The sequence below is a fragment of the Rhinolophus sinicus genome, chromosome 5 (assembly GCF_057876585.1).
Source record: "Rhinolophus sinicus isolate RSI-liver-muscle chromosome 5, RSI-T2T, whole genome shotgun sequence".
In the NCBI taxonomy this organism is placed as follows: Eukaryota; Metazoa; Chordata; class Mammalia; order Chiroptera; family Rhinolophidae; genus Rhinolophus; species Rhinolophus sinicus.
In genome coordinates this window covers 69,910,041-69,925,544 of record NC_142505.1, presented here as the reverse complement: position 1 = coordinate 69,925,544, position 15,504 = coordinate 69,910,041, and the positions used below count along the sequence as shown (strand labels likewise).

Sequence of the window (15,504 nt, the reverse complement as noted above, 5' to 3'; positions counted from 1 at the left end):
AGAGAAACAGCTACCTAAAAAGAGTCAGTAGTTTATGGGGGTTCCTGTATTATGTCAAAGATGACCCCTGAGAACCCTTTTAACTAAAAGATTCTGTGATTCTGCTGACTAGTGATTTGTCTTCCTCATTACTCCCCCTACCTCTCTGTCTCTGAAGGAAGAAGGTGGCTTTCTCTTCAGTGCAGGTCTTTGCTCCTACTGTCTTTTCCTCTTTATATCATGGAAAAGCAGATCATGTGATGAATGCATGCAATCGGGAGACAGTATAAGAAGAAAACAAGTTGACATTTGAGTGCTAGGCTTGGAACCTTTGCTGTACTTGTGTGAGACTGGAGAACTTCCTGCCCAAGAAATAAAGGAATGAGGGCTCAGTAGATGCTTGTTCTTTGTGAGGACAAACTAGGGCTGTGTGTCATCAGGAATTATCATGTGACTAAACTCACTCAGTGGCTCACACTGAGCTCCCACCTGTATGTCAGTCAGCTTCGTGGCAGGAAATTCAGGTTCAGGCTTCAGCACAGTTACAAGTTAGCGCTGTGATTCTGGACACCGACTAGGTACTGTGGTGTTGGCATTTTCTTGATTCCGTACAGCTGCTTTCACACCAGTGCACTTTCCCCGGACAGAACCCCCCCTTTCATTCTCCTGCTCCACACCCTGTGCTCCCCTGTGGCAGGCATTCGCTTCCCTGCTGTCACCGCTCCACACCCATCAGCGGCCTTGGCTCCTGGCGTCCTTAGCACACGGAGCCTGCTGTCACCATCGGACCTTCTTCAGAATCCATGTGGAAAGAGAACACCCTAACCTAACATTCCTTCCTCGGATCCTTTGACCGTTCACCTCGCCAGAAGCCTGGTCCCATAGCTACTCCCCTGGGCCTCACTGTCTCCTGGAATTGTGGTAGCTCTTGTGTCTCACTCCACTGTTCTCATCTGACCGAGGCTTCTCCCTTTCTCCCCTCTCTTCTGTCATATGGTTTTGTTGAAGCTTCCAGTCCTTTGGACCCTCTCTCCTATCCTCCCCCCTTCTTTACTCCCCTATTCCATCTAGACCACACAAGCCACGGTTTCAGTCACTGACCAGCGTTTCATTTGGTCAGTACAGAGTGTCTGCCATCACGTGACTGTCAGTTACCTTTACGCCCATTTGGCTCCCAAATGCCTTGGATGTCAAGGTAAGGAGTTTGACCTTTATTTAGCTGACAGAAGGGACACATCAAAAGCTCTGAACAGAGGAATGACATAACAAATGCGTGTTTTAGGAAAGCCACTGACAGATCTCAGCAGGAAATGTCTAATTGATATAATCTGTCATGTACACATGTCAGAATTACTGCTATATTCATTTCATAAAAGAATGTAGTGTATCTTCTTTTTTCTCTTGAGTTCTTTAAGAGGCCAGTGAAGAGAAGAAGGAGTACTAGGTTGGAAGAAGTGAAAGTAGTATAGACAAACATTTGAGAGGAACTTCAGTTAAGCCAGTGGGAGTGAGAGTGAGAAGGTCCAGACCGTGAGTGAGCAGACTCATTGAGATACAAGCAGCAAGGCCGGGCTGATCGGTGCAAGCTTACTGAGATGGTCTTCTAGAAAGTCCCTGAGCTACACCTAACTTCCCTCAGCGGCAGCCATTCTAGATCTCTAAAGCGATTTTCATCTCTTTCGCTTCAAGTATGTGGCGTTCTGCTTTACATAGAAATAGGTCATTGAATTATATAGGAACAACTCTGAGGCCATTGATAGTAACTTACCGGAAGTTACAAAAGTATCCTGAGATACCTTAATATGGGAATGCAGCATTTCCCCCCCCCCCCCCAAACTCTTTTTATGGGACATTTTCTACAGTTATATCAGAGCTTTAAAATTCCTTAAAACTTTAGCAGTTGATTTGAACTGACTAAACAAGTTCATTTGTTAAGATATAAAACCTCTGCTAAATGGGATATTGTGCAGGGTTGTTAAAAAACAGGTAAGCTTGCAGTAAAAAAGTAAAAAACGCACCTCAGACAACTCACTTGCTGTCTTCCTGGATCTGCCTTTCTGGGGTTAAAGGGTCCGCTGCCCAGCTGAACTGGGCTTGCCTGAGATTTGTTCCCAAAAGGGTCAGATTTTTGGGAGGGGGAGTGGGGGGAGGGGACTCCCTGAGCTGAGGCTGGACTCCTCTGGAAGCCAGGAGGATTGTGTGGGTCAGCAGGTGCCTGAGGGCTTCCCCAGGTGATGGGGAGGAGTTCAAGAGAGGGACTAGGAGTTCCACAATTCTGTGGTGGGGCCTTTTTGATGTCCTCCTGAGCACACCTTCCTGTACTTTGTGTAATAAAAACACGAATAGGATCAGCTCCGAAAGCCATAGCGTTTAATGAGCATCTGCGCTGAGCCCTGCAGGCAACGCCTTATTTTTTGCAAGAAGAAACTGAAGTTCGGAGCGGTTCAGTGTTGTGCTGGGGTTTGAACCTAGACGTTCTGACTCCAGAGCCCAGAGGGTTTCAACTCTGAGGTTTCTTTTGTTAAGCCCTGAGAATTGATTTTGTAATATGGATTATAGCAGCATTGCCACATTTTCCATTTATCTCTTTTCCCATTAAAAAATAGAATTGCTAGGAGTGATGTGGGGGTGTCTTGTTTACAGAAAAATTGCCCACCCAGCAGTTCTGTTCTCTTTATGGGAAAACAGGTAGGAAAAGATGTTACAGCCTCTGATTACAGAACCACTTTACACAGTGTAGGAGGAATTACAGTGTTAGAAAGTCACCATTTTGCAAACTGTGGTAGTAACTCAGGCCAGCATCAGTGGGGGCTGAGAGCATTAAATGAAAGCTTATTGGGGAACTGGATATTCTGAGAGCATCACCCCACAGATTGCTTATTAATTAAAAAGAGAAAAGCATTCATTTACAGGGGAGAAACCTGGCAGACAGCAGATTAGCTAAGTGACAAATTTGCCATCACCAGTAAAGGTGAAACTCAACATATGCTTCCTAATGTGCTCACTTGAAGCACAGAGCTCACCTGTATAGCATTCCTACCGAAAATGTTTATTTCACAGATCTAATCATGAGGAAACAATCAGACAAGTCCAGAGTGAGGGACATTTTCAAAACATGGCCTGGATGTTTCAGAAAGGTCAATGTCGTGAATGACCAAGTGACTAAGAACGTGCTTTAGATCCGAGGAGACTAACACGACAAGACAGCTAAGGGCAGTGCACCCAAGACCTGATTGGGTCCTGGGTACTGAGCTAAACGGTTCTGAAAGCCATTATGAGAACCAGGCAGCACTGTTTGCATGTGGACCAGATATTGCAGAGGAATGTTGTATCAGCCTTCATTTTCTTGAGTGTGATAAATGGACTGCGTCCTTGTTCTTAGAAGATAATGCTGAAGTATTAAGTAGGTCATGTCATGTTTGCGACTTATCTCAGTTGGCTCAACAACCACAAATACATACAGAAAACATAAAATGTTGCCAGTTGACAAATCTAAGTAAAAAGTGCATGTGTGTTCATATAGTATTGAAACTGTTCTATGCGTTTGAAAATTCTCAAAATAAAAGAACAAAGAATTGAATTGTTTGTCAAAGTTGCCAAACTCAAGAAGTGGAAGCATAGATTCACGTTAAAGCATAACAGTGCAGAAAGTTTTCAAGAAAATATGTGAAAGCAGGGATCACAACTAGTTTTTACTTCTTATTTCTGATAAATTAATCCTGGCTGCCAGGCATGTTGGAATGCACGGGATTCTGAGGCCACATCCATGATTTATTAGCAGTGTGTGCAACTCGATGTGAGGGTGGTGATGGATGTTCCAAATATTTGCCCTCTCTCCTTGAATGTTTACATCATTCCAGTCTAATTTGTGCTTAACTACTTGATTGAAACCTAGTTGCATCCTGAAGCTTACATTTCTGGCATTAATATCCCCCAGAGGCTGAGCCAAGTCTTCACAAATCTTTAAAAGTCAACTGTCTGAGGCGTCCTAAATCAGCGTCTTTGAGGCCAGATCAGCTTTACAGGTGAGGAATGAGGTCAATGAACCTTCCCTGAAATCACCGGAATTGGGAGGGGCTTTTCTCCTAATAGGGGTCCCCTATTTTCAGATTCTTGAAGGGATTTACTGCCGAAAATGCTTAAGAACCTAATACCTTTGCTGGTATTCCAGTGATCTGTAATTATTTTCATTTGGTGTGACCTGCAGTGTCTTAGTCTCCTTTCCTATCACTCTGCCTGGTATCTGCTGGCATGATGGGACTACCTGTGTCTGGCTCCTCTCTCTAGTCCCTTTCAGAGCCCCCTTTGCTCTTTGAAGGTAGATGCAGTTTTCATGTAATCAAGAGCACCCCTGTGGAGGAACAAGCACCCCTGTGTATGTTTCCTTTACGACACACATGAGCGACTTAACTGCTGACACTTCTGGTCACCAAATGTGTGTGGGGTTTTCCCTACACCAAGCAATCTCAGCTACCAGCTGGATATCCTATAATTCAATTCGATTCTGACATTATCTACCTAGATAGATAATGAGCATCAGATCCCACAGGCTAAGGGCTCAGCCCCACGAGACCTTCCCTCCCTCCCACCCTCACTTCAGAAGCCAATCACAAGTCTCAGGTTGTCCATCACCTGTACTTCTGACCAACTGGCTATAAATGGAGGTTGCCACAACCCCCTCCTCGGCTTCAAAAATTTATTAGAATGGCTCACAGAACTCAAGAAAACACATTTACTGGTTTATTATAAAGGGTTTAATAAAGGATACAGATAGCCAGCCAGATGAACAATTACATAGGACAGGGTATGGGGAAAGGGGTCGCTGTACCCCACCCTCCCAGCACCTCCATGTGTTCACCAACCCCAAAGCTCTCCAAACCCCATATTTTGGGGATTTTTATAGAGGCTTCATCACATAGGCATGATGGATGGTTAGCTGAGTGTCCAGCCCCTCCGCTCCCCAGAGGATGGGGACAGGGCCGACAGTTCCAAGCTTCTCCCATGGCCTGGTCTTACTGGTGACCAGTGCCCATCCTGAAGCTATCCAGGAGCCTACCCAGAGCACAAGATGCTCCTGTCACCCAGGAAATTCCATGGGACTTAGGAGCTCTGTGTCAGGAACCGAGTCAAAGACAGAAATGCTCCTAATGTTTATCACTTAGGAAATTTCAAGGGTTTTAGGAACCCTGTGCCAGGAATCTGGGGCAGATACCCTGTGTGCGTGTGCGTGTGCGTGTGTGTGGTTTTTTATTTTACAGCAGGTAATTTTTCTCTCTCTTTGAAAGGTGCACATTAAGTAGCCTTAAACATAGTAGGTGCTCAATAAATATCGTTGAATTGATGGTGGAAATAATTAAACACTTCTTTTCCCGAACAGCTTTCCAACTGAAATTAGGTGGTGCTCATTTAGTGTTCTTTGAATGAGTAACATTGCATGGATTGGTTCCCTTGGCTACCTGTGCAGCTTTCTCTGCTCCTTTGCAGCTTGAATCTTCAAGAGGGAGCCTCAGAACTGATTTCTAAAACCGAGTTTGTACCTGGTGTGATTATAAAGCAATGAGACTGATTGTCATGTGTCGTGTGTGGGATCCGTCTCAGTTACTTTATAGCCATACCTGGTATCTTATTCCGCAGACCATTGCCTGTTGAACAACATTTTAAAAGCACAAACCTAAAGTGTTTAAATGGAAATTTAAAATGGTTTAGCATAATATTATGATTTTCTCTAACTTACTGATCAGATCTCTTATTTCAGAAAGATAATTAGATGTTAACTTTGTTGCTTGCTTTAATTTTGCAGTTTTCATTTTATTTGGGGGTTTTAATCAGTTATCTGATAAGTTGCTGTTCTGATTAAGTGGCTGGCACAATTTTGAACAAAGGTATATGTTCCATTGGGTTACATTTTTCATACAACTCCTTTTAATTATTGAATTTCTTTTCAGTTGCATGTGGTCTTTTGACTGTACATGATACAAGTATAGTCCTTTTAGTTAAAAATGATAAACATACGCATATAAACCAAATATTTGGTAGTAGTAGTCATCGAAGAAGTCTTTGAAAGGGCGAGTTTTGAGGGATTGCTTATTTTGTTCTGATAGTTTACATTTATATACACAAACCTTATTCAGATTTGAACAAGTGGTTATAATTTGCTCTTTCCCCAAATAAAATGTTTATTCTCCTTCCGCTGACTCCCAGGTTCTTTGGGGCTCTTTAAAGAAGGAAAATTGTAAAAGTTGCATGTTGCCACAGGCAGCTTCAGATTATGAAAGGATGATCGCTGACAGCTAGATTGGTGGTAGAAGGCTTCTCTTTTTCCTTAAAAGAAAGTGAAAATTTTTTATCTTTGTGGAGGAGGAAAGAAGAGCAATTTCATGCTATGTGTAGAAGAGAGAGTCACTTACCCTTATGGGATTACAGCATCTGGAAATTATGTGAGTGCAAGAACTAGGTGACTAGAAAGGCAACTTAAGGGCATCCCTATAATTACTGCACTTCAATGGTCTGTGGCTGTGGCAGAGCCTCTGGACAGCTGTTAGGAGCTGGAAGTGTTTTGATGCCAAACTAGTCCGAGTATTGAAGCTTGGACTTGTCTCAAAAAGGGTTTGATTTACGGAAGAGTTCTGGGGTGAACTAGAAAGGAAGCTTCCTGTAGTCAGGTCTAGACATAGGACCAAAGTTAGTTTCAACTGTTCTCACTAAAAAGATACCACCATTTGGCATTTTGCAGTTGCGACCCAGTTACCAAATTTGTGTCCTACCCCTCAGTGCTGTTATATAACTGCATGTCCTGTTTCCTTTTTGTTCCTTGTAATTGGTCTACATGCACCAGGTGCTCCATAAATGTTTCTAAGAATGATTAGTATAAAAAGTGCCAATGTTTGTACTATAAATAACAGCATTTTTCTCCTTAAGGAGTTAGGACTTTCTAACGAGCATTTTAAATGGAAAAAGTTTTACAATGAAAACTTGCAATGAAAGTTTTACAATGATAAAACATGATTTTATCACATTTTTATTGCTGTATAATGTTTTGTACTGTCTGCTGTCACATTTGGTTGATTTAGTAATCTATTTTTTAAACATAATTGTAACACAAGTTAATATGGCTCTTAACACTGCAATCATTTTACACTTTAAATCTGTTTAAGTCTTAAGTACTGCACAACAAATTCCTGTTCCCACATGATGCCAGCATACCCAACTGCAACTTCGTTTCATTTGAAAAGTTGAATCTGCAAACCCTTGCCATTAGCAGAAAGTACAGTAGTTTTTCTAAGTAGCCTTTTTATATAGTTGCTGTTCCTATAAATTTTAAATGTCGCTTGAGTATATATATTTATTTTACATTACAGGCACTGGAGATATTATTGCTGTCATGATTACAGAATTGAGGGGTAAGGATATTTTGAGTTATCTGGAGAAAAACATCTCGGTACAAATGACAATAGCTGTTGGAACTCGAATGCCACCAAAGAACTTCAGCCGAGGCTCTCTAGTCTTCGTGTCAATATCCTTTATTGTTTTGATGATTATTTCTTCAGCGTGGCTCATATTCTACTTCATTCAGAAGATCAGGTACACAAATGCACGCGACAGGAACCAGGTGAGCTGCCAGTACTCTAGTGATTGATGCTTACCAGCCAGAGTTCATAGACATCTGTTGTGAGCATGCATAATACAAATATGTTTTCATTAAACAAAATTGTAACCTTCATTTTTATATGTTGAAAGCATAGCTACGTAAGTATTTTAAGGATATTTTAAATGCCTACATGGGGAAATTATTAAATTTATAGTGATCACTTGGAATATTCTAGATAGATGGTTAGCTTAGTATCATATGATCTAGCTAATTCTAGTAATTTGCAGAAATACCACAAATTTGCATTTTTAAACTTTAGTTGTCAGTGGGAGGGGGGCTAGAGATGGCGGAGGGAAACTTTTCATTATACACCCTTTTGTTCCATGTGAGTTTTGAATTATGCATTATCTATTCAGAATAAATAAATCAATTAAAAATAAATTATGTAAGCTTAGCCGTGGGGTGATGGTGAGGTGGGGAGGGACCTATAGAAGAGCTGTGTCTAGATAGCCATCCTAGAAATTGCCTTGATCAGCAAGGCCTGAGTGCCCAGGAAGGACAGGGTGCTGCCCAAAGAGGAGGGCCTGCACGTGGGATTCAGTCAGTTTATTACTGGTTTGTTTGATGTGCTGTAGGCAAGATGTCCACCCTGGGGGCCGGGTTTGAGCTGTTAGGGCCCTGTCACAGTTCTAGGCTTTTCTTGTAGGAAACTAAGAAGTGAATTGCTTGGAAATGGTTTGAAGCCAAATTTTATATAACACCATCTTCCCCTTAAACAGAGTCCATTCAAATCCCTGTGAGGGGTTGCAGTTTTCATCCTTCCTCATTCTAGTGAAAGGAGGACAGACTTTGGTATGGAACAGATATGAGTGTCTGAGTTCAGAATCTAACCTTACCATTAGTTTGCCATGGTTCTTCCTGACAGTTCATTTAGTTTCTCAACTTATTTCTTCATCTGAAAATCAGTATAAATATCTGAAAACTACACTTTATCAAACATTTATGTACCAGGCTCTGTGCAGTATCTTGTACACCCTTAAAATTTTTTATTATAATTTTTATTACAATTTCAGACTTAACAGAAAAATTGTAAGAATAGTATAAAGTATTCCCGTACCCAGATTCTCCCATTGTTAACATTTTACCACATTTCCTTTTCTATGTGTATATATATTTTTTAACCATTTGGGAGAAAGTTTGAGATACAGTGCTCTTTTACCCTTAAATATCTCTGCATATTTTCTAAAAGTAAGAACACTGTCTTACATAACCACAGTTGATTACCAAAATCAGAAAATCAACGCTGATAGAATACCATTTATAGACCTTTTCTAAGTTTTGTGAAATTGTTTTAATAATGTTCTTTATAGCAAAGAAAACCTTGGATTGATCTGATCAGATTGTATGTTACATTCACTTGTCGTGTCTCTTTTAATCTGTTTCATGACATTGACATTTTTTAGTGAGAGGTACAGGCCAGTTTTTTATTTGAGTTTGTCTGATGTCTGTTGTTCCTTCATGATTAGATCTAGATTATATGTATTTTTGTCAGGGACACCAGTCCTTTATATTTGTTAAACTTTTTATTTTGAGATAATTGTACATTCACATGCATTTGTAAGAAATAAAACAGAGAGATCGGATATACCCTTTGCCCATTTACCCACAATGATAAAATCTTGCATAACTATAGTAAATATCACAACCAGGATATTGACATTTTTACAATTCACTAATCTTATTCAGATTTTCCATTTGAACTTGTACGTGTGTGTGTGTGTGTGTGTGTGTGTGTGTGTTCTGTGCAACTTCAGGTGACCACTGCCACAGTCAAGATGCGGAACAGTGTATCACAAGGACCCCTTGTGCTATTTTTATAGCCACACCACCTCCCTCTAACCCCTGACTACCACGCATCAGTCCCACACGCTATGGCTTTGTCATCTCAAGGATTCTGTAAAAATGGAATCACATAGTACTTAACCTCTAGAGTTTGGACTTCTTCTCCTAGCATAGTTCCCTTGAGATTCTTCCAAGTCATGGTGATGTCAATAGTTTATTCCTTTTTATTTCTGAGTAGTATTCCATGGCTTGGATATACAATGATTTGGTTAACCAAACTGTTTCTAGTTTGGAGCTATTATAAATAAAGTGACTGAACATTCATGTACAGGTTTTTGTGTGAACATGATTTTTCATTTCCCTAGGATAAATGTTCAAGAGTGCAGTTTCTGGGTCATTATGAAAAGCTCCTATTTAGTAAGAAGCTGCCATGACTACTAGACTAGAAACACATCCCTGATCCAGTTTCTTTGCATCCTTGACTGCATTTGATGTCACTATTTTTTATTTTAGCCATTCTGATAGGTGTGTAGTAACATTTCTTTTGTGGCTTTAATTTGCATTTCTCTAATGGCTGTTGATGTTAAATGTCTTTTCATGTGCTTATTTGCCATCTGTATATCCTTTTCAGTACAATATCCATTCATATCTTTTGCCCATTTTCTACTTGGGTTGTTTGTTTTTTACTGTTGAGTTTTGGGAGTTCCTTATACACCCAGATACAAGTTCTTTGTTGGAATTGTGGTTTGCAAATAAATATTTTCTCCCGGTTTGTATCTTGTCTTTTCAACCTCTTACCCTAGGGGCTTTTGAAGAGCAAAAAATTTTAATTTTGATTAGGTTTAATTCATTGATTTTTCCTTTTGTGAGTCCTGCTTTTGCCGTCAAGTCTAAAAACTCTGCCTAGCCTCAGATCCCAAAGATTTTCATTTTTTTAATAGAAGCTTTATAGTTTTGCATTTTACATTTAGGTCCATGGTCCATTTTGAATTAAATGAGGTTTGGGCTAAGGTTTATGTATTTATTTTTCTGCTTATGTATGTAGGGTGGGTACAGGCCACTTTTCCTGGTACTTTGGCTAGGGGAAGCAGACTGCAGATTGGCGGCTCCTGATTGGCGGCTTCTGCAGCCTGTTGTCTGGGGTTTATGAGAGGCCATAGGAAGCCCAGAGGAGTCACCGGCCCGCGTTTCTGAGTCTCAGGGTCTCTCAGCAACCCATCTCTTCTTTCCACCTTTCAGAGACTCTGGTGCCTGTTCGTTGTGTTAGTTCCAAGGGTTTTTAGGTGTAAGGGGGAGGACCTGGGAGGAATGGGACTACTTCATCGTGGCAGAACTACAAGTCCCATAGCATCTCACATGATTTTTGACTTGGGCATAGATGATTAAAGCAATAAAGGATCATTAGATGAAAGTGTTAACTGATCAAAAAATATGCCATTTCCATAGAAAAGATTATTGGATATACATGTATGAAATGAAATTTATAAATATAGCCTTAAAATAGAATATATCAGTTTTAACAGATTTTTGACAAAATGAATAGATATGAAATCAATTGCTGATGGAGTAACACAGGCAGATGGATACTAACAAAATGACAGCCTTTGAATGCTTATCATCAAAGCTCCTGACAAACTCTAACGGCTTCTGAAGGAAACAGATGTCAGCTGAAGCTCTTTAGCTGCTTGAAGGACAGGAGAGTGCAGCCCTCAAGTGCTTTTTAAACAACCCTCTTTATTCAGTTGATGTTGCTTCATTTTGAAATTAAAAATTTTAACCAATATAATACCTGAACATGATTTTTAAAAATAAATAGTACAGGGCTTGGTTCCTTGCCCAGTCTTTTCCTACTTCTAAGTATTGCTTCCCAGAGACAAGTCACCCTTTTCAACTCTTATCTGTTCCTTCTATTATTAATTTCGGATATCTAAGTAGCATGCGATACTCCTTTTTTTAAAATAAAGATTTTAAAATTTGTTACCATTATAAAACACTGAAAGTAAAATTATTGAGAATTGCTCTGAAATGTTCTTGACAAGAAAACCTTGTAATGGTGGGTTGAATGTAGCCTGTCGAGGCCTTTTGACAGAAAGCAATGGTGTGTCCTGGGCGCCTGCTGTCTGACTAGTGCTTTCATTAGCAGGGGCGCGGGGCGAAGTGTGAGGCAGTAGTCCAGCGGTCACCATACCATCTGGCGCAGGCCACACATGGCAGCTTGTTTCTTAGCTTGCTTGGCGTTTGTTTTGCGGCAACAGCCTGCAGCCTTCCAACGCATTCTTCTCCAGACCTGCTGCAGCCGAGTGATGATGTTCTGACCTTTTTCCTCCTTCCGTTTTTCCTAAGGTTGAGAAACGCTTGATGAAATTTTTATGTGGCTTAAAAAGCTTAGTTTATTAAAGTTTAATCAGAAGGTGGCAGCAACTCAACTGGTTGAAACCTTTGGCTATTTTAAAAAAGAAGCCAGAACTAATAGCAAAAGAAAAACAGTAAGTCTAAGGAGATTCATTTTCTCCCATAAACTGTCATCATAAAGTAGTTTTTTCTACAGCTTATGCTACCAAAGAGAGCCATATATGGTAAATAACATTCTAAGCAATGTGATGTACACAATTGACACCATTTCACATGTGAAATAAGAATCTAATGCATTGGCTTCTTAGTATACTGCTAGGTATCTGTCGTGTGCTCTTCCTGAAAAACTGTTAGAACACACCTAAATGCAGTGTTCAAACGCTCAGGTGATTGCTGATGGTAAACTTAAATGTCATCTTCTAATAAGTTTGATTTTTATGTCACATAAGAGCATGGATGTTTGTTTGGTGTGTTTATATTGAAAAGGTGCCTGAGGTTTTTCTGAGAAATGTAAACTGTTTCACAATTACATGGTTAATATTATACCTTTAATCCCAAGGTAGTCAAGTTTGATCTCAAAAAGAATAAAATTTTTATTTCAGTGTTGAAGAATAAGGCAGATACAAAAAATTCCACAACCTAATGGATTCCTGAGTTTAGAATATCCTCTTACGAAAATTCCCTATAAAAATGCATACCGTTAAAACTTTTTAAAGCTCCTTGCCAAAATATGTATACAATATTCTTAGAGTTTATAACTCTCTCAAGGTTACTGAAACAAAATATGCTTTTTGCCCCTTTTTATCTTGGAATGTAGCTAGTTGAAGAATGCAGTTGCATATTAGAGTGTGGAAGAATTATGAATGTTCTTCAGAGGAAAGCTAATAACTTTGCATGTATACCATTAATCTTTGGAAAATGGTGGGTTCAGAAGTTTTTTCCTTCCAAATTGGGGGGCGGAGGGAAGGGCTGGGGAATATTGTGCATACTGTGGAGATTTTTCCCCTAGGGAAAGATTACGTTGTCAAAAGAAACGGACTTCTTTTGTCATTCATTGTTGGATGGTAGATTGAATTTTGTTTGTTATGTTTATTAGGGATTAACAATTCAGAAGAACTGGAAAGGGAAAATAGATATTTGAGCTGAGAATTTTACCACTTTTTAAATATACTGCAAATACTGTATATTTTGTTTCATATTCTGCTATTATGATCAATTTACGTAAATAAATAACACTTTGTATACAGAGACTACATGCCTTCTAAACATTACACATCAAGAGTTTAAGATTTTGTTTTTCTAGCACAAAATATGCCCTTGAGATCAGAGTGTTACTAAGACATTCATTTCTACATCCTTGGGGTTTAGCGTAGGGCTTGGCCTGTCACACTCAGTAAATGCTTACATGAATTAAAGAACGAACTTCTATTGAGAAAGCAGACAGGTGTCATCAAAATACTGTGTGGTATAAGAGTTACTGGGCGGGGGCAGAGTGATTTGACTGGAGGCAAGTCGGGATACTTCACAGAGGAGGTAGTGACACTTGAGCTGAATTTTAAAGGATGAAAAGACTTCATCAGACAGACTGGGAGGAAGGTCAGGCAACTGGATCATTTTCCACAGAGCCGGAGCTGTGGACAGATCAAAGCAGAGAGAGAGTTGAGTGACATCAGGAATGGTGGGAGGAGACCTAAGACTGAACCGGCGGTGGACCAGGATATTGATACTAGAAGATGAAGGGCTTGAATCTCATGCTGAAGAATTTAGACTTATTCTCTAAGCAGTAAGGAGTCATCAAAGGTTTTTTAGCAGTGGAGTGATAGGAGATATTTTCTGGTAGGAGAGGCTTAGGAGGAAGGAGCTCTTAAAGAGGGAAATACCAAGCAGCAAAGGAAGATAATAAAGCAAGGTTAGGCACAGAGCTGGGGGTCAAGGGCATGGACAGATGGTTACCTTGGAAAAGCATGGATGTGCTGTTTTTGAGACAAAGGAATAAAGGTGGTAGTGATGTGAGAGTGAACGAAGGTGCAAACTACAAGGCAGTTTCAATCAGGAAAAAAATGACACTCACAGCACCTGGATTTCACCAATGTTTCAAAGAAGAAGATCTGATTGTGTGCTGATATAGACCTAATTCTGTTTCTGTGGGAGAGTTCTGATCACTTAAAAGGGACACCCGAGATGAGTTTCATTAAAGTGACCTGTCCTCAATGTACTATGAACAAATCATTCCCGTTAGATTAAGCAGTGTAAGTTGTTTTAAATTGTTTTCTACCACTTTAAAACTTTTGACGTTCTGCATCCAAATATAGAATAGTGTTCATATTGGTGTTACTGGTGTCTTCAACCAGGTGAAATAAGATAACCTGGCCCCCGACGATCTGTATCCCTATGTTTTGTAACATGGGAAGTCTTTTCAGCATTTGTAGTGGAAAAAGAACTGGACCAGAAAGTCAGGAGACCTCAGGTTCTGCTCCCAGGACTTTTACTACTTTAGACAGCTCACCTCAGCGCTCTCTGGGTTTGGGTTTTCTCCTTTGTAAACTGATGCATCCCTGCAGTTTTGTCCCATTCTAACATTCTGTGTGTGTCAATGTGGAAACTTGAGTAATGTTCTTAACCTAACGAATAGGGTACAGTCAGAAGTACTGCAAGGAGTAGTGGGAAATGCTTTGGACACTAGGTTGGTTGTTTATACTTAGTTCAGTGAGTGTCAACTTTGGCATCAGAGAATCATGTGAAGGACTCCTCCCCCTCTTGAGAGGCACATGTTTTAAACTGCAAGTCTCCCCTCCAGTGTGATTCGGGAAGTCTGCATAGGACCTGCTTACCAGCTTTCAATCTGAGTAAGTTACTTAGTCTCTCTGTGCCTCAATCCCCTCTTCTGTACAATGCAAATATTGTAGTTCCTTTCTCATAAAATGATTGTGAGGGTCACGTGAGTCAGTACATGTGGTGAAGGGCTTGGAATGGTACCTAGCACATAGTATGTACTGAATAAGTCTTAGTTGCTATAAATGTCATCTTCATTTCATATTATCATTTTTAAGCATCCAACGTAGATTTAAAGCATTTGCCCATGGGCCACACCTTGAAAAACAGTGACTTAATGGCATGGTAGTCAGGTGAAGATAAGGGACCTTAATACAAGATGATCTTCACAAAAGGAATTTGTGCTTCATCTTAGCTATTTGAGAGTCAGCAGGATGCTAGTAGTATTAAAACCTAGCGGGAGAAAACAAAACAGTGGCTTTTAGATTCAAGTAAGAGACCAAATATCATTGTGGAGGTGTACCTGTCACAAAGTGGTAGGAAATGTTGAGGGAGGGACTTAAAACTCAAAGATGATCTAGAAGGAGGTCGTAACACAGAAGCTACGTCCAAAGAAAAATACCACAGTGAAGATATCTGACGTTAATTTCAGACACAGAACAAATGTTTTTAATTTTCCACAGGAAGTTTGGAAAGTTTAGAAGTAGAAAGGGTGCTATATCCAGGTATTTGTGGGAGGTGTAGCTACCCTACCTGCATCCATATCAGCTTGCTGAGGGCTCCCACCTCCTTGTAGCACCTGTGCTCCTTTGTCTGATATTCCCTAATCTAATGTGATGCCACTCCCACACAGCTCATCACCGAGCGAAGGGACCGTCCTCCCTAACGCCCCTCTGTTCTCGTGCCCCCACGTCAGCCAGCCGTTAGGTTCTGTCAGTTTCATCTTCTAAATCTTTCTTGACTTTGGCCTG

The 15,504-nt window shown here is 40.3% G+C and overlaps 1 protein-coding gene across 4 annotated transcripts in view; it reads left to right on the top strand.

The window, feature by feature from the left end:
* The window catches only part of RNF130 (ring finger protein 130), a 116,827-nt gene that overhangs the window by 34,335 nt on the left and 66,988 nt on the right, over positions 1-15,504 (top strand). For all 4 annotated transcript variants that reach the window (XM_074313339.2, XM_074313340.2, XM_074313341.2 and 1 more), the window contains exon 3: positions 7,338-7,588. In XM_074313339.2, the coding sequence (XP_074169440.1) occupies positions 7,338-7,588 (251 nt within the window). The remainder of the gene's footprint in view (positions 1-7,337; positions 7,589-15,504) is intronic.